This window comes from Marmota flaviventris, chromosome 2 (genome assembly GCF_047511675.1).
Source record: "Marmota flaviventris isolate mMarFla1 chromosome 2, mMarFla1.hap1, whole genome shotgun sequence".
NCBI lineage: Eukaryota > Metazoa > Chordata > Mammalia > Rodentia > Sciuridae > Marmota > Marmota flaviventris.
In genome coordinates this window covers 99,445,791-99,466,074 of record NC_092499.1, presented here as the reverse complement: position 1 = coordinate 99,466,074, position 20,284 = coordinate 99,445,791, and the positions used below count along the sequence as shown (strand labels likewise).

General features: G+C 35.6%; 1 protein-coding gene across 6 annotated transcripts in view; it reads right to left on the bottom strand.

The window, feature by feature from the left end:
- Mapk6 (mitogen-activated protein kinase 6) overlaps positions 1-20,284 on the bottom strand; it is a 68,059-nt gene that overhangs the window by 34,047 nt on the left and 13,728 nt on the right. For 3 of the 6 annotated variants that reach the window (XM_071608266.1, XM_027926045.3, XM_071608265.1), the window contains exons 2-6: positions 16,429-17,615; positions 14,651-14,795; positions 8,867-9,031; positions 4,122-4,323; positions 221-2,566 (exon numbers count right to left, since the gene is read on the bottom strand). In XM_071608266.1, the coding sequence (XP_071464367.1) occupies positions 1,465-2,566; positions 4,122-4,323; positions 8,867-9,031; positions 14,651-14,795; positions 16,429-16,983 (2,169 nt within the window). In that variant the 5' untranslated portion in view covers positions 16,984-17,615 and the 3' untranslated portion in view covers positions 221-1,464. The other 3 variants (XR_011706672.1, XM_071608267.1, XM_071608268.1) reach the window with 2 other exon arrangements.

The window sequence follows — 20,284 nt, the reverse complement described above, 5'->3', positions numbered from 1 at the left end:
TCCACACCTATTCCATATAAATGTTCAAATATATAAGGCTTTATTTCATCTTAATGTGTGAAGTTAATGTAAGATTTTTGTGTGAAGACAAAGATGACTTTACTTTTCAGCCATAATTTAAAGCCACAATTCAAAGATACTAAGAAATGGAACTGAAGTCTGGTAGTAATTTTCCATCTAACAGATAATTTTCATTACCTAAAGAGTGAAACAGGAGCCATTTTTGCTGGCCATGTTTTATTTGTCCTTTTTCTTCGAACAGGATAGCCAAAGATACAGACAGTATTCAGTAAAATAAAATAGATGAAACAAATTCTAAGAGACTGCGATGCCACATGCTACGTTTAACCTAATTTTATTCATGCTTGCCTTGGGATGGGGAATAGATCATTCGGTAAAAACATACAGTAAAAACAAAAAATGTCTTATCATGTACAACTTTAAAACTACAATAATGATGTACCTTAATTACTTCCATGCACACAAGTCTAACATTACAGTATTTTTAAAAAATAAACACAATTAAGACTTCTAGGAGCATTTTATAATAAAGTAATTCCTAATTTTTCTTTGTAGATAGATCAAGCACCTCCAAAATACAAATTCCTATACACAGTGAGTACTTTACTTAAAATGAACACTTAATTAAGTACGTGGACAGCCTTAGGATAAGCTGATATTATATATTCAGCTGGGTAGGCAACAAACCATAGTGCCAAATGGAAAAAGTGTAGTTACAAATAAAGTTTTAAAACTAAGTTAATTTTATAATTAAATACAGAAAATATACTGATTTGCTAAAATAAATAAGATGTGATGTATTAACACTTCACTATAAAGAATGAATACCAGAACATTTATAAACAATGAGTCTTAATAGTTTACTACAATAAACGCTGGCTAAATAGAAGTGCATATTGTGAAGCACTATGGGTGGTATATGTTTTGCCACATACTTTTGTTACCTTGAGGTAGATAACACATGTGTACCAAATTCGGCATTCATTTTCAGTTGCTGCTGGTATCATGTGTTTTAAGAAATGTGTACAGTATGAAAAACTGGAAAATACTAATGAATGAAAAATGTTTTAGGAAAAAAATAGATATTTTCATGCAATTATGTACAGTCTCACTGTGTAAATTTCAAGGCAAGATTTTTGTTTCCTGTAAAACAGATCATTGTTCTATGAGAGAATGTTTTTTACTTGTCTTAGTGCATTTCTTTTGTCTCCTCCTGCATTGCATTATTTTGCTCTATTCTTTTTTGTGTGCAAATGACATGCCAGTTAAAATGAAAACTATCTCATGTAGAAAAAAATTCTGGATTTTAAAAACCAAGAACTAATAAAAATCCTTACTAAATGACACCATCTGATTCAAGTAAAAAATGACTTAAACACTAGTAATAAAAAAAAGACAAACACATTTTATGAAGAATACAAAAAGAAATGTCTGCTGAGTGTTTTAGTTCAGATGTTTCAGAATGCTGCTGTATGTTTTATGAGGAATTTGAGGGGAAGATTTCATAGCAGAAGGTGTTAACGTGGCCTGGATTGACTTAAGTGGTGACCCCACTGGACTATGAAACTGTGGGATGCCTATGGATTCAAGCTGCTTGTTAAAAAGGAACTCCCCACTGTTGTTCAGAAATCCTTCCTCATTTCCTCTCTCCCCAAGTTTCCCATCCTCTACTGGCTCAGTTTCTAGCATTTCAGTATCTTCTTTCCTGCTAAAGAACTTGTCCAAGTAACTGGTATAAGTGTTTTCCTTCTCAACCTGTTCATCCTTCCTGACTTCACAACAAAACTGATTGATGAGAAAACATTCCTCCCTACCACTCACAAACTGGCTATCCCAAGAAGATTGGTACAAGGCTTCTAATTGAGCCAAATTTGCCATTCCTTTTTCCTGTTTTTCTCGGCTTACTGACTTTGATATCAAACTTTTCAACTCTAGTTGGGACACTGAGCTATTCAAGTCATTTAATTTATCAACAACATCAGTAGGCTCATGTTGTGAACTAAGTTGAATAGTTCCTGCAATAAAGGAATCAAAATCAAATCCCTGATTCTTTTCCCTTTCTTTTTCAGCCAGTTGCTGTGATGCTTCCTCTAGCGCTATCTGGGCTTTAACCAATCCATTCCTTTCACATTTTGACTTGCCTTTCTTATCAGATTTTTCTTTGCTTTGTTCTTTCCAATTAGAAAGATCTATAATAAGTTTGGGTTCATAATAATGATTAACTTCACTCTCTCTCCAAACTAAATTATCTAAATATGATGATGACCTTGTTTTGTAGTTACAAGTATGGCTGCACTCTAGATCACAATATTTGTTTTCATGATGATCTGGGTACTGCCAACAAGGCTCAGTAGAGTAACTGGTATCAAAAGCAGGATCCTCCAGATACTTTTCTCGATCTCCATCCAAATATTTTCGAGGATCAACCTGTACTTCTTCTTCATCAGTGACATCAGACAGAGCTCGTGGGTCAAGCTGAACTTCATCAATATCGAAGTTGTTATGTATAGGCCAATCATGCTCTGAAAACTGACAATCATGGTACCTGAAAATAATACACTGGGGTTATTCCATGTATGATATCATTTTCAAATTCACTGAGTGTCTCTTATGTGAAAGCACTATGCTAGGTCTACAAGGTGATAACAGTCGTGAGCCTTCTCTGCCTCACTAGAACTTACAATAATCTTTCTTTTTGGTGCCACAAAATTTAACTCAAGGGCATTTAACCACTGAGCCACAGCCACAGCCCTTTTTATTTTTTATTTTGAGACAGGGTCTCACAAGGCTTACAGCCTTGCTAAGTTGCTGAGGCTAGATTTAAAACTACAATCTTCCTGCCTCAGTTTCCTGAGCAGTTGGGATTATAGGCGTGTGCCACTATACCCAGTTATAGGCTTGTGCCACCATACCCAGTTTTTGTCAAATGGTCAAATAACAAGATAGGTAAACCAGGCATAGTGGTACATGCCCATAATCCCAACAGCTTGGGAGGCTTAGGCAGGAGGATTTTGAGTTCAAGGCTGGCCTCAGCAACTTAGTGGTAAGAAGAGTAGAAATTTTTATCTGTAGAAAAACTATCTCAAAAAAAAAAAAGGGCTGGGGATGTGGCTCAGTGATTAAGCGCCGCTGGGTTCAGTACAAAAAAAGTGGGGGGGGGGGGGAGGACAGGTAAGATCTATTCACAAAATACTAGGAGATGATATTTGATAACTGCAATGGGATCTTTTAATTTCCATGAAGAATTGAGTGTTCTACTCTTAAATAAGACCAAATATCATTTCTCCCTTTTTTTTAAAATTTTTAAAGTTGTTCTAATTAGTTATACATGAAAGTAGAATGCATTTTGACACACTGTATACAAGTAGAGCACAGCTTCTCATTCCTCTGGCTGTATATGGTGCAGTCATATCAGTAGTGTAATCAGACATGTATACTGGGTAATAACGTTCATCTCATTTCTCCCTTTTTACCTATTCTTTTATCCATACAACTGCAGATACATATCTAGGTGGCTGGCCTATCTATAGTTTAATTCCACATGTTTCAAACGAATATTTTATGGCCACAAAATGAAGATATCTAATCTCAGGTACCTTACAAATTTTCATTCTGGTAATTAAGACAGACTAGAAGTGAAGGTTTATTGGAGACCAACAATCTGAATTAAAAAAAAAAAAAAAAATCTACATGTTACACAATGTGATATTCTCTTACTGATACATCATACCAGTCTTGGGATGGAGGTATATGTTTAATGGCGAAGTGCAACCATTAGGCAAGGCTCTGGGTTCCATCCCCAGCGGAAAAAAATCAAAAGATTTTAAAATCTGTGAGTTTATGGTTCAGATTTCCAGATTTCACATTTTAAAGACTTTAAGGAATGCAAATTATAAAGACATTCAAAATAGCCTTCATTATCTATTTCCTAGCCAATAAATATTAAATATTTAAATTACCTAAAGGCTATTTAAAGATATTAGTAAGTTTAGCAAGAAACCCAAAAGTGCCATTACTAAAAATCTTGACTTTTGCATAGTCTTATCATATATAATTTGAATACTTTGGTTCACTGTTTTTCTAATTTAAAATCAATTTACCTTTCCCAGTTATAAATGTGACTGTGAGTTTCATCCATAAGCAAAATATCATCAACTTCATCTTCGATGTGAAAAGGATGGCTTGAAATTGGCTCATCCATTGGAAAAGAATATATACTCATATAAGGATGAGAGAGTGCTTCCTCTGCTGTCAATCGATCCATGGGGCTAAATGTCAAAATTTGTTCCAGGAAATCCAGTGCTGCAGTGTAAGAAGAGTAGAAATTTTTATCTGTAGAAAAACTGAAAATGTTGGTCTCATTCAATAAAAATGACTAGTTGAATGACTATTTTACCACTTCTTACTACAAAATAGGAACAAAACATCTTAACTGTACTTAAGAGGTCTGCCAACTGATAAAGGGAAAAAAATAGACTATATAACTAAAGGTAAGTTAATATTTGTCAGAGAAATAAAATTACCTGACTGATTAAAAAGAAAGGCCATTTCTTCCATCAACATGGTAAATATTTGAAATGTACTCTTATTATGGCCACACACTAATACTCTATGAAATTGCTGTTTTTGTCAAATGGTCAAATAACAGCAATTTAATATGGTTTAACCTAATACCTAGGGTCTTATTCCCACAGCTCTTCAACTCTCTAGCTTAACTGAATTACTAGTTGTGTAGTGCTAGATAAGCTACTTAAACTTACTAAACTCTAATTTCATCAAGTATAAAAATTTAGGGCACAGTGTCTGGTCTTAATAAAAGCCTTTCTCCCTTCCCCTTCCTTCACTAACTTAGCTGCTGCTGTTTACCTTAATCACACTCTAGCACAGTTCACACATTACACTTTATCATTTTAGAATTCTGGAGGGACTAACCATACACCAAATTCTTCCTATTAACTAGTCTGTCAGGCCTTCCTATGTCTTTACCTAGCTTCAGGCTGTCCCTATACCACCCACACACTATTGTGCATTATCATCCATCTTCAACCCCCTGGATCACTTCCACTATCTTCTTTCTCTCCTCTAGCAGCCATACAATAGTGATGAAAATTAGATGCAATATCACATCTGGCTCAGTACAAATTCATACTGTGAAATTTCAATTTAACACTTGCTCTTTTGAACAAATCTTTTTTTTTTTTTTTTTGAGAGAGAGAGAGAGAAAATTTTTAAATATTTATTTTTCAGTTTTCGGTGGACACAACATCTTTATTTTTATGTGGTGCTGAGGATCGAACCCAGCGCTCTGTGCATGCCAGGTGAGCATGTTACTGCTTGAGCTACATCCCCAGCCCTTGAACAAATCTTTATGTTCTAATTCTACTATCATCCTGAACATATAAACCCAATTCATATTTATCTCAATTCCTATCTAATCACTATGGTCTCTTACATGTCCTTTTGTTTTTTGTTTTGGTACCCAGGATTGAACCCAAGGGCTCTGAGCCACCTCCACAGCCCTTTTTTTAAAAATATATTTTATTTAAAGACAGGTTGTCACTCGGTTACTTAGGGCCTTAAGTTGATGAGGCTGGCTTTGAACTTACAATCCTCCTGCCTCAGCTTCCCAAACCACTGGGATTACAGGCATGCATTACCACGCCCAGCTTCACATGTCCTCTTATCCTCACTTTCTATTTCAAAGGGAAAGAAAGTCCTTTTAAAACTAACACCTGTACTCTAGAAGAACCTATTCTTTTTTTTTTTTTTTTGAACTCAGGGGCACCTGGCCACTAAACCACATCATCAGCCCTATTCTGTATTTTATTTAGAGACAGTCTCACTGAGTTGCTTAGCACCTCACTTTTGCTGAGGGAGGTTTTTGAACTCTAATCCTCTTGCCTCAGCCTCCGAGACTTTGGGATTACAGGTGGGCACTGCGGGCTAGAAGGGACCCAGCTTCTCATTAACATAAATAGCTGACATGCTTATAGCTGTTTATTTTATAACACCTCACTCAACTCTACCATCAGTCCAATAAGGGCCCAAAAGAAGAAACCTAAGGCTCACTGCTACTCAAGCCCCTCAGGGGATAAGTTCTGAGGGTCTTTCTTGTGTTCCCTGCTATTTCTCCTTACTCTTCTGATTTTCCCTTATCTAGAAAGTCATTTCAAAATGCATCAATGGTTCTGCTGCAAGAGAATCCATCTCGTTCTGAGGCCACGGGTCCCCAAAAAGAGAAACTGGGAGGCAAAGAGTTATAGATGGTGATCCAGCACAATCACATTCTTTAAGTAAAGGGGGATATATTTAACTACATAAGAAAAACATTCTATAAAGTCCCTAGCATCTGGGAACTACAGGTGGCAGGTGGAAAGAGGGAGCTATAAGAAAGAAAAACTAGCCAGGTAGGCTTAACTAGAAATACAGAACATTTCCATCAGAATAGAAAGTTCTATCGGACAGCACTGCACCAGAGAAAACCAGTAAATTTGCTACAATGGTATTAGTATGCTAAGATATAGAAATACTTAGCATGAGAAGGAAAAGAAGTAAAAAAGAGGGTATTCACTTAAAGATATTAAGAGTGGAGTTCCTAGTAGTCTTATATGAATACTTATATTCATATGTATTTAATCCTGTTTATTTATGTATTTAATCCTACTTCTGTAGATTATAAACAGTGCACGGAGAGAACATGTATTTTTAACAAATACCCCTTGCCTCTGAATGTCTTCTTTCCAAAAACAGAACTTCAATGTTACTCATGAAGAAAACAGCGTAAAGCAATAAATCTTTAGTCTCAGGAATGTTACCCACTCTGCACTGCACCCACTGAATGCAAACACATTTTTGCCATATGTGAACATCAATGGTTAATTCAATGAACCCATTATCAGCATCAGACAAACATTCAGCTTGGTTCAAAGCTGACACAATCTCCACCCTAATAAGGGTAGAGAAAAGAAAGATTCAAGAGCATTATTAAGATTAAGAATGCTTCAAGAGCAATGTCCTCTTTCAGTAAGATCCAGCAACAGTGACAATGAAGAAGCCTCAGCTACTTAGCAAGGCTCTAAGCAACTCAACAAGACCCTGTCTCTAAATAAAAAAAACTAAAAGGGCTGGGGATGTGGCTCAGTGGTTAAGTACCCTTGGGTTCAATCCCCAATCCCCAGTACCAAAAAAAGAAAGAAAGAAACAGTGACAATGACTCTGAAGCAGATCCAGGTTACCTGAGAAATGTCTCTCAAGCTGGCTGAGTATAATCATAACTGTACAAAGTTTTAAAAATAGATTTCCCCCTTGTTTCCCACCCCAACTCTGAATTCCAATTTAAGCCTGCATTTTAAAGATGGCTCCATAGATGACTGAGGCTTAGTCAAATGTTACATGACTGCCATTTAGTTACAAACAGGGATATCATGATAGTGGCTACAAAGTTAGGTGCAACCAGCAACAGAATTTGACTTGAGAGACTTTAAAACTGGTTAGAAATTAAGAAATGCTAAAATTTAATCAGAATCTTTAAGTAAGCTTCTTATTTGGGCATCTATAAGTTCCTAGTACATTTGAGAAAAAAAAGACAGTGCCTGTATTTTCAAAATACTTGTTATTTTAAACACTTTAATAATCATTACCTTGTACCACATATAATTGATGAGAGAGGGTGACAAGAAAAATAGATATAAAATAAAGAGAAAGCTTAATGGGTTTAGGAAACTTCCTAACTTTTTTTAAAAATATTTTTTAGATGCTGATGGACCTTTATTTTATTCATTTATTTATGTGTGGTGTTTAGAATCAAATCCAGTGACTCACACATGTGAGGCAAGAGCTCTACCACTGAGGCACAACTCTAGCCCCTATTCCTATTTTGATGAGAAAACAATACACTTCTGACACTGTATGTGTGTGTATGTGTGTATGTGTGTGTGTGTGTTCAAGGTCCTGAGGATTGAACCCAGGGTATGCTAGGCAAGGGGTCTACCCCTGAGTTCAAGCCCTTACAAAATAATTCTTAGAGATATCAGACAATTTTTTAAAAAATATTTATTTTTAGTTATAGTTGGACACAATATCTTTATTTTATTTATTTTTATGTGGTGCTGAGGATCGGACCCAGGCCTCATACGGGCTAGGCGAGTACTCTATCGCTGTACCATAACCCCAGCCCCAAAATCAGACAATTTTTAAGAAAAATATTTTTCCTGTCTCATGTTTTTAAGAAAATGTTACCTTATTACAAAAGTTAAAGACTTGTATCTTATTTACATCACTCCATTTTGAGACATAAAATTGTTTTAGTGGTCAATGAAGTTGTGATTCTCTCCAAGTTTCTACTATTTTCAAGTTTGCACAATCTCTTGCATTTGGCATCTAACACTCCTAATACCAATCCAAACTCGTACATATTTTGCTCAGGTTTTGCTCTTTCCTCCCATCTCTGCCTTCCTCTGTCTCAATTTTTTACATCTAAATGACACTTATACCCATACTTATCATATAACCCTCAGAGAACTCAACTCTCACTTAACAAAAGCCGGTGATTCAATATATTCACATACAGCAGGAAATCAGGGTAAGCTGAAAGAATAAATGGTGTTAGAACCAAGAGAGAAGGGTGTATTTTTTTGACCCTGGAAAATTATTCAGAAGGAAGAAACACATCTTAGCCTAAGGGTAATGTCAAAAAGGGGAAGTAAGAATTGAAGGTTTTGGTATGTAAGTGTCAACAGACTATTCAAGAGAAAGCTGTATACCCAAAGAGCTTCCCTACACAGATCATATTTACACACACACACACACAGGCATTAACATCATGGTTACTCTGAAGTCACAATACCTTCTCGACTAATTCCTGGAAGCAGCTGAGTTAAAGGTTTGTGTGGCTCAGTCATATCATTTCTAATGTAAACTGGAATTACACTGAGAAGCTCCTGACGATCTTCCTCATGTACAACAGGAATAGATTCTAAAATCAGTTGCATCTGTTCAAGTTCATGTGCACCTGAGGGTAAAAAACACCAAATATAACAAATACATTGTTCTGTGTTTATTTGGCAATAAACATAAACATTGTAATGACCAGTGGGGCAGGGAGACAGTTTCAAATGGATCATTAATTAGCAGATTTCACCATTCTGAATATCACTAGTCTACTTAGCCTATTTATTTCAATTTCTGCCTACTGATATATTTAGCTTTAGCTGTTCTCTTTCCACAAGGAGCTGACTCTTGAAAGTCTGGCCTTATACTAAGATTATCAAAGAAGTGGGGAAAAAAGCAATGAATTAGGATTCCAGAAACTTGGACTCTAATCTTAGCTGTACTACTAATTAACGGTTTTACTCTGGAGACAATACTTAGTAGCTCTAGGATTTGATTTCATCAACAAAAGAGAGGGAAGGTTGGACTAGATTTATGCAATAAGTAGCTTTGTATTTATGTTTAGGCTTAGTTAGCATTTCTAATCAGAACCATTATTAATAGAATAAAAGGGAAATAAAGGCTAAATGGGTGACTAAGAAAAAAATCTGTATTTCCACTATTAGAAATCCATTCAAATTTTTAGTTCCTACTACCTACAGAGCACTAAGGAATTCAGCTGTACAACAAAGTCCCTGTTTTCATGGAGTTAACAATCTAGTGGATAAAGATGGATAATCTGTAAACGCTACATAAAATGATAATGAACACAACAAAGAAAAGTAGAGTAATGTCCCTGTGGGGAGGAGGGTTGTTAATTTATAAAGGATTAAGGAAGTGAGGGAATTCACTCACTTTCATAAGGAGGAAGATGGAGAAAGACTCAGAGAAAAAAGTGGGTTTAGTGTGTCCCAGAAACAATTAGAAAAGTATAGATGGGGCCAATAGTAGGAGATGAAGTCAGAGTGGTATCAGAATATAAAGGGTTTGCTTTACCCTACAGTTTAAGCAGAAAGACATGATCTGACTTGTGTTTTAAAAGGACTAGTCTAGTTAGTAAGTGGTAAGTGGCCTACAAATAGTAAATACTGGAACAGGGAAAAAAAAAAGGTCAGTAAGGAAAAGGAAGAATCAACAGAGTGGTACACAGAAAGACAAGTGGAAAAAAAAAAGCATTTAAAGAAAAAGGGTAAGATTGTGACAAATGCTGGAGATGGATAAAATGAGAATTGAGGCAGGTGTGATGGCACACAACTGTAATCCCACTGACTTGACAGGATGAGGCAGGAGGATCTCAAGTTTGAGACCAGTCTCAGCAACTTGGTGAGGCCCTGTCTCAAAAGCAAAAAAAAAAAAAAAAATTTGACCTAGGATTTAGCATTATAAGTATCACCGGTGACCCTGATAAGCAGTTTTGGTAGAGGACAAAACCTGACTAGAGAGGGTTCCAGGCAAAATAAAGAAAGGAATTAAAGATGGCAGAATATACCAGGGTTTTTTAGATTTACTTTGAAAAAATGTATGTGTAAGTTGTTGAGGAGGATGTGGGTTTAGGGGAGAGAATTTTTTTCTTTTGTACTGGGGACTGAACCCAGGGGCACTTTACCCCTGAGCTGCATCCCTAGTTTTTTTTTTTTTTTTTTTTTAATTCTGAGACAAGATCTTGCAGAGTTGCTGGGAAGAAAGGTGTGTGCCACCATGCCTGGCTAGAGATTTTTTTAACATTGTAAACATACTAATAGTTGAATACTGATTAAAAAGGGTCCAGTAGAAGGATGAAATGAAGGTGCAACAGAATAATAATAATAATAATGCTAGAGTATTGAAATGCTGGCCTAGAATCAGAAGAGAAACCATCTACTGCCCAAGTAGAGGGATTGGCTCTGAACAAGACCACAGATGGACACTGACAATGTACACATAAAACAAATGCACAGAAAAACGAGACTGATTCTTCCTATATGTTTAAAAAAAAATAGATTTAAATCAATGTATAATCTGTTTTTTGTTGCTATTCCTTTGCAGCATATACCTGATAACCACTCAGATCTCTCTCCATGCTGCTTTTATTGAATAGTTAATCTAATATCAATAGGGAACTATAAGCTAGAGCTTTCAAATCATTTTATGATTACTCTTATACTACCTTAGAGTTTTTTAAAGTCCAGTTCTTTTTACTGCTATACTTGAATGATGTCTGAATGTGTCAAATGAACATTTGAAAATACATGAAGTACCTTTGTATAATCAACACAGCAGTATTTACTGACCCTGTTTCTTTAACTTGGAGCATGACATAATGCTTTTACATTCTATAGATTTAAATTTGTTTCCTTAGTATTCCTGATTCATTTTTGTGACAGCTTTAAAATATGTCCACAAATTCTTAGATATGTCTCCTGTCAAAGGGTAGAACCCAACTCCCCTCCCCATGAGTGTGAGCTGTACTATTGACTAGCTTCTAATGCATAAGATAATCTGAAGTGACACTAACTTTTGCCATGAGGTCACAAAAAGATATTTTCTATTTATGGTCAACTGATTTTTAACAAAGAAGTCGTGATAATTAGATGGGGAAAGACAAACTTTTTCAATAAATGTTGCAGAGACAACTAAATATCTATATGTAAAGAATGAAACTGGACCACTACCAAACTCAAAATAGATCACAGACCTACATGTGAACAGTTAAAACTATAAAACTTAGAAGAAAACCCATGACCTTGAATTAGAAAATGGTTTTTCAGATTGGACTTCATCAGAATTAAAATTTGTTTCAAAAGACACCAGCAAGAAGGAAAAGACAGTCTGTGAACAGCATGAGAAAAAAATAAATGTAAATCATATATCTGATAAGGGATTTCTATCCAGAATACGTAAAGAACTCTTTCAAAAAGACAACCTAATTTAAAAATGAGCAAAAATCTGGATAGTCTCCAAAGAAGATATAAGAATGGCTAATAAGAACATAAAAGAGAGTTGGGGTTGCAGCTCAGTGGTACTGCACTCACTAGGCACTGGGTTCGATCCTCAGCACCATAAACAAACAAAGGTATTGTGTCCATGTAAAACTTAAACACACACACACACACACACACACACACACACACACACGAAAGATGTTCAACATTGTAAATTATTAGGGAAATGAAAATAAAAACCACAATGAGATACTATTTCTTATCAGCTAGGATCAAAAATAACACTTTAAAGGTTGATAAAAACATAAGAGAAATTGGTACCCTCACACATTCTTAGATGAAGGGAATGCAAAATAGTGCAGCTGCTTTGGAAAACCGTCTTCTCTTCAAACACTGAGCTTATGTCACTAGCAATTCAACACCTAAGTATATATTCCCAAGAGAACTGAAAACACATGTTAACACAAAAACTTAAAACATCCATAGCAGCATTATTCACATGGCCAAAAAGTATTAACCCAAATGTCCATCAGCTGATGAGTAGATGAACAAAATGAGGAATATCCATATAGTGGAATACTATTGGTCATTAAAAAGGAATGAAGTATGCCCCATGGATGAACCTCTAAAATAATGCCATATGAAAGAAACCTGTCACAAATGATAACTGTTATGATTTTATTTACATAAAATGTTTAAAATGGGCAAATCTAGAGACAGAAAACAAGATTACGGTTCCTAGGAGGTAGGGGAAGTGACTGCTAATGGTTACAAAGTATCTTTAGGAGGGATGGAAATGTTATAAAATTAGATGGTAATGATGGCTATACAACCCGATAAATACATTAAATACCAAACTATACATTTTAAATGAGTGAACTGTGTATGAATTATATTTCAACTACACTTTTTTTTTTAATATATTGGCTTTCTTCTGGCTCTTTTGTATCATTAGTTCTAGTGAAAGCCGACTTCTACACCATGATGACACTCAAGCAAGTCCTATGGAGAAGCCCACCTGGTAAGAAACTGAGGCCTCTTGGTAACAGTCATGTCAGTAAGCTATCCAGAAGTGGATCCTCCTGCCCCAGTGGAGCCTTCAGTTGACTGCCACCCTGACCAACATCTTGACTGAGAAAACCTGAGCTGGAACCACCCAGCTAAGCCACTCCCAAATTCCTAACCCACAGAATCTGTAAGATAATAAATGTTTATTGTTTAATTCATTAAGTTCTGGGTTGTTACACAGCAACAAATAATACAATAATTATTTTACATATGCTGAAAGATACTCAAATACCAGGAATGTAACCTATAATCACAGTATTGTTCCTAGGAAACAATTCACTTAACTATTCAGTTTATTAACTGGTATAATCTCAAAGTTTTCTATAATTGAAATACAATCAATATCACACATCACAGAAGAAATTTCAGATAAATATAGGGAAAAGAAGATAAATAACTTGTTAATGTTATGTAAGCTAAGCATGACAACAAGTAAAACACACTTGGGGGCATCTGTACATACCATCCTTTCTTCAACTACACTCTCCTATGCACCCTAGTGTTCTTTTATTAACCTTTCTTTTGTAACCAGACTCTGTCTACCCGTCCACATTTAGCACAACCTGGGAATGGAAAGACGGCCAACAACTCTGAACACTGGTTACAGATGGAAAAATAGAAATGTCAAAAGAGAAAAAGGAGCTGGATGCATTGGCACATGCTTATAACACAAGCTACTTGGGGGGTTGAGGCAGGAGGATCCCAAGTTCGAGGCTAGGCTGGGCAACTTAGCAAGACCCTACTTCAAAATAAAAAAAAAGGGCGAGGGATGTAACTCAGTGATAGATCACCCCTGTGTAGTTTTCCTCAGTACTGAAAAAAAAGGAAAAAGAAAAAAAAGACCTGGATCACCATTTTATCACTTCTTGAAGTAAAAAATCTTCAGCTTCCTACTTTTCCAAATAATAACTCCTCTGCCTACTTTCTAAGAGATTAAGTATTCTGGCTCCATATTAACTAGTCTTAAATACCATATTATTATTTGACCACCTTGCTTTCATCAAACTTTTCTCGTGGATTCATGAATGTACCAGGCTCATTCCTTCATATGAACATCCTTCAATAACGTTTTTTTTTCCTCTTCTTTACTAGTCTTTACTATTCCTATGTAGTGAAAAACTTTTTACTCCATTTGCCTTCCTTTTCAGCTATGACTAACAATTTTTAAGTTTGCAGCTCTTATAGTCAGAATTAAATTTTATATAAACTCATACATTGCTTCTCATCTTAACTAAGTTCTCTGTGACACATTTTTAGACTCCTCCATAATCCAACCTTAACAAACAAACAAACAACTTTTTTTTTCCTGAAAGATCACAGTAGTCACGCAAAAGGATATGGCAGTTCAAGCGACAAAGATAATGAAGTGACCAAGAGAAATTTTTTGGATTTCACCAGAGAATGACAAAGACTATACTATGCAAATCAGACATCAACACAGATTTTCAACTAGTATTGTGGGTTCACAAAATATGAAGTTAGGTTTAGGAAATAAGATGGTATATGTAAAAAAAAAAAAACTAGAGTTCTAACTAAATTTACAAAGTGACCAAGTTAGTGAATATGTGACTAAGTTTTCTCAATTTTTTCAATAATAAAAACACCATCTTTTAATATAACAGACCATAATAAATTGTTTTATATGAATCCCACTTATAGATGAATGAAAAATTAGTTTCTCTTGTGGATAATTTTTTTTACATAATACAAACCTGCAAAGAGGGTTTTACCAGTCAGCATTTCAGCAAAGATACAGCCTGCAGCCCACATGTCAATGGCTTTAGTATAGTTATTAGGAGAAAGTAAAAGACGTGGAGATCTGTACCATTTAGTAACCAAACCTTCAGAAAGATGACCCTAAACAAGAAATAAAAAACATATTTTATTTTTTTGCTTACTTTAGCTAAAGAACTACCAACAAAACAACACAAAACAAAAAACCCAGTAAATTGTTAACTAATTAATATGGAGCCAGAATACTGTTGATTTCTAAGATCATTTTTAAGGTTCTTATACTTTTGAGGGTGAGTTACATTTCCCCAGAATATACCATCTATAAGATGATAACAGGCATGTCTGCTGACCAAAATACACCATAAGAATATAGTGCTAACTTCAGCCCACACATCCAAAACATGTTTCAGAAGAGGAGCTATTTTTTCACTCCAAGTCTTAAGATAATTAAGGATCAGGTATTCTTCAAATCAAAGAGAAAAGCAGGGAAGAGCACTAGAGTTGCTACTTATACCAGCCTATTCTTTGAGAACCCAGGGGAACTGGCTCTACTATAATCAATTTTATTTACATTTGTTTGACAAAAACACACCTATATTGTTTTATTTCACCCTCAAATCAAAACTGAGAAATTATGAATGGTATATATTAACTCCATTTTTACAGTGTGATAACACTCAAGATTAAGGTCATATAGCTTAAGGTGATAAAGCTAGTTAGATAAAGAAAGGGAAGTAAATGTTAGTGCAACTCTTAGTTCAGTATTCTATATGTAATACTTCATTGTTAGCTCTAAAGAGAATATGGGTGCTGGGTGTAGCAACACACTCCTATAATTTCAACTACTAGGGAGGCTGAGGCAGGAAGACCATGAGTTTGAGGTTAGCTTGGGCAATTTAGCAAGACCCTGTCTCAAAATAAAAGAAAAAGGGCTGGGGATGTAGGTGACTGGCAGTGCACTTGCCTAGTATGTGAGAGGCCCGGGGTTCAATCTCCAGTACAGGATGGGTATGGGTGTGGGTGGGTGTGGTTGTAGCTGTGGTTGTGGCTGTGGTTGTGGCTGTGTGTGTGTGCAGGGGTGGGGGGGTATATCCATTTCAGTTCAGTACTCAATTTCTATGGTTTTTTTGGTTAGTTTGTTTTTAATGAAGTAAAGATATCCTTAATGTGACACACACTATGGAAAGCCAAGCAATCAGAGTATCCAATGATTCTTTATAACCAAAGTAGATTCACTTTTACATTTTACACATCATGGTCCCATATTAGATTTCAATTGAAAACTAAAAGATAGGGTTCTGTTTAGAAAATACTATCAAATTTTAACACGAAAGCAAGTGCTAAGGGAAAGTTGCTAAACTGTCAACTGTTTGTGCAAATTTAAATTTCAAACTAAATTCAGTTTATTTTTAAAAGGTGTAACTATAGTATAGAATATTGTCAAAAAAGCAAGGCCTAAAGGTTGGACTAGCACCCTGTCTTTCCTTCAGGTAGGACCTCACTGCTGTCCCAAACAGAGAAAAATATATTCCCCTTTGAAATAACTATACAAGAATTTAGTTATAATAAATAACCATATACTCTGGAACTTCACTATAATACATAAACATATACTTTTGGGGATGTATATTTAATTAGGATCCCTCTCTACCATTTCAAATGCAGGGAAATTGTGAAAGTAGATCTGCATCAGAAAAAAAGACACCATTGGGTTAAAAAAAAAAAAAAAATCTGTCTGAAGTGACGTTTCACATACCTTATGGGAATAATGAGGATCCATAATCCGTGCAAGACCAAAGTCACCTATCTTCAGCACCAAGTCTTCAGTATTAATGAAAAGATTAGCTGGTTTGAGATCTCTGTGCAGTACATTTGCAGAGTGAATATACTTGAGCCCCCGTAGCAGCTGATACATGAAAAGCCTGGCATGCTCTTCCAGTAAAGGGCCCTGCTCCAGCACATTAGCCAAGTCTGTCTCCATGTACTCCTGAACAATGTAAACACTGTTCAGTTCAGTAAGAGAGCCCACATCGTCTGTTAACTGGCTTCCACTGGGGCCAAGAATTTCAAACACTTTCACAATGTTATCATGGTCAAGTCTTCTAATAATTTTGATTTCACGGAGAGCATGTTTGACACTCTGGGGATCAGTAAGGACAATTTTCTTGATGGCTACTCTTTTGTCACAGTCATTGTCTACAGCAGAAAAAACCAAGCCATTGCCTCCACAACCCAATGGTTTTAAGTCCATATACCTAGAGCCCAGATCAAAACCATGAATGTTCATAAGACTTTCAAATTTCTCTGCCATTTTGAAACCCTTACTATCGCCTTTTCCTTTCGAATTGTTGAACTTGTGTAAACAAGGAAGAAAACAGGCATCAAAAGGAAAGATCTTTCAAAAAGGGAGAAGAAAAATAATTATGCTTCCACAGCAAGATGGTTTCTTGATGTTCATTGCATATGCCAACCAGGCCTGTTGAGTTCCCCTCAGATTTAAAGCTCAAAAAGCTCTACTCATATTGAGACTTAAAAAGATTGCAGTACTCATAGTTCAAGAAAGGGGCAGCAACTCTGCAGACATTTAAAGAAAACACTCAAGAAACTCAAACGGAATGAAATGACATACTATGCACTCAGATATACTGTGCTAAACGATTTAACATTTAACAAAAATGTGAATAAATATGCACACAACAGGCTTCTATGAACATTCTCCTCACAGTGCAGATACATTCAGTGTTGGACTGGTCCTGAGCAGCATCATTCTAAGGTGCTGGTAAGCACTATTTCCGTTTTGCTTCTTTTCTTCCTTTGTTGCTATATATTTCAACAGGAAGCCCTGGCGACTGTTGGTTGACAGATGTCTTTTGTTAGTGATCAGGTGGCTCCAGCTCACCACAATCACAATCAAAGCTACCGTCCATCTTACTCTGATACAACCTAGAAGATAAAAAAGAAGGGAAAGAGTCACCACTACAGAAAATACTCTTTTCTTCAAATTTGTAAAATGATACAAACTGGGCATGTAGCAATAAACTACTACTGGTGCATTAAACTTATTTATAATCAAATGCTAAATTACTCTTCATCAAAAAGAGCTTACAAAAATGAAATTCACCACGGCTGCCTGGGCTCCAGATCTCACTACAATACATTCTTTATAACACTTGGGTTCATCAGGTTGTGCATTTTTTAATGCCAATAAGGATGAAATGGTTCTTCACATTTTAACAGAACTCTTTAGAGATTCTTGAGGGATGAAATACTAATAACACTTCTCTAAATGAACATATATGATAAGCCTGCAATATGTTATTTCATTAAAAATGTCTACTTATTAACTATCGTTACCCATGAACAAAAACCTTGTAGTATAAATAAAATAAATTTGTGGGATATGCTCTTCAATTTATGGAAAAATAAACTTGACCAATGAATAAATCTATGTAAAAATGTTTAATATCATTGTCAAAAATCAAAATGAGGATAACATTTCAGACTGGGAAAACCTTTTGAGTCCGTTCATATCAAGTCTGAGAAGGAATGCAGAAAAAGTAATTTTCAGACAACATTGATGACAGTTTAAATTACAGAATTTCAAAGCAATTTGGTGTAAGTACATGAATGAATGAAGGAATGAATGATTTTCCCCCCCGAGGTAAACTCCTTACAGAAATGCTTGCAAATACACAAATTTTTTGTTGTTGTTTTTGTAATGGCAAAAAAATTGAAAAACATAAACTTTCAAAATTAGAAAAACACATAATAATTTTGAGTCTATACAGACTACTATATAATAATAAAAACAGATATAAATGGTTGAAACATCCAAAATATATAAATTAAAATCAAACTGCAAACTGGCATAATGGCACAAGCCTATAATCACAGCTACTCAGGAAGCTGGACAGGACAATTGGAAGTTCAAGGCCAGCCTCAGCAACTGAGACCCTGCCTAAAAATATAAAGGGTTGTGGATATGTGTAAGAGCATCCCTGGGTCTACTCCCCAGTACAGTTTTGTGTATGTGTGGGTGTGTTAGTGTGGCAGGGGCAGGGTGCTGAAAATAGAAATGTGCCTGTTAAGACCAATTATATCAGGTTCAAAGTCATGCAAAATAATGCTATTTTATGGTTACATATATATGTAGCAAAAATATAAAACAAATACCATGAGATTGACAAATTCTAAATTCATGATAACGATTATCTTGAGGAATGAGGAAAGGGATTAGGATCAGGATGGACTGGCTTTACACAATAACTTCATATATCTTTAACATGTTATTTCTTTTTAAAAACTGAAGTATAGCAAATTATTAGTATCTTATAGTGCTAGGTGGTATATATATGTCATTATATTAACTCTCTACATTAGAAATATTTCATGATTTTAAAAACATTCTATACAAGGGTAGGGGAAAAAAACAGCCTCAACTCCAGTAGATGGGTCCCTAGCCAGCCTGAAAAAAATAAATGCAAATTTGTTGTTGTTGTTGTTTTTTTGGGGGGTGGTACGAAGGATTAAACCCAGGGGCATTTAACCACTGAACCATACCCCCAGCCCTTTTTTGTATTTTACTTAGAGACAGGATCTCACTGAGTTGCTTAGGGACTCACTAAATTGCTGAGGCTGGCTTCAGGATCCTCCTGCCTCAGCCTTCTGAGTCAGTGGGATTACAGGTCTGCACCACTACACTTGGTTTCTTTCAGTTTCTTAAAGGTCTAATCCTTGAATATGCGGATGTCTGCATCCAAAGTACCAAGTGAGACACAGAAAGTAAGTTGGTCAGAATTCCTGACAGGTAAAACCAGGCAGAAAGAATAATCTAAAACCAGAGCAAAACAGACATGATTTTGGCCCTTGGGAAATTCAACTTATTGCCCAACAGAAGATAGCCTTGTTTATTGAAAGGTACTGTTCCTCAGTTCTTCTAATAAAAAGGAACACTTCTTCTATCTGCTTAATATTGTGAATGACATTAATAACATTCTTTATTTTACCATAACAGAGATGAGTTCTTCTGTTTGCAATTTCAGAAAAAAAAAAGATAGGTTCCTAGAAATTCTACAGCTTACCAGTCTATGTGCAATGAAACATTTAAAAATTAAAATCTGTGAATACATTTTTAAATTTTAAAAAATTTCAGAGCTGGGGGTTAGCTCAGAGACAAAGGCCTGGGTCTGATCCCCACATCCATCTATATATGAGTGTACACATACACACCCACAAAATTAGTTTCTTAAAGGGCTTTAGTTACTAATGCATGTCCTTTATTCCATTTTTTTCTTTTCCATTTTTTGGAACCAGGGATTGAACCCAGAGGCACTCGACCACTGAGTCATATCCCCCCCATTTTGTAATTTATTTAGAGACACAGTCTCTCTGAGTTGCTTAGCACCTCACTGTTGCTGGCTTTGAACTCATGATCCTCCTATCTCAGCTTCCCGAGCCTTTAGATTACAGGCATGCACCAGCGTGCCCAGCTTATTAATTACCATTTTCTCTGCCTTCATACTTAATTTCATAAAGCAAGGTTCAAGTATTAGATTCAGGAAATAACTAGGCTCCATATTCTTGTTGTACATTCTATATTCTTAAAGGAGGAA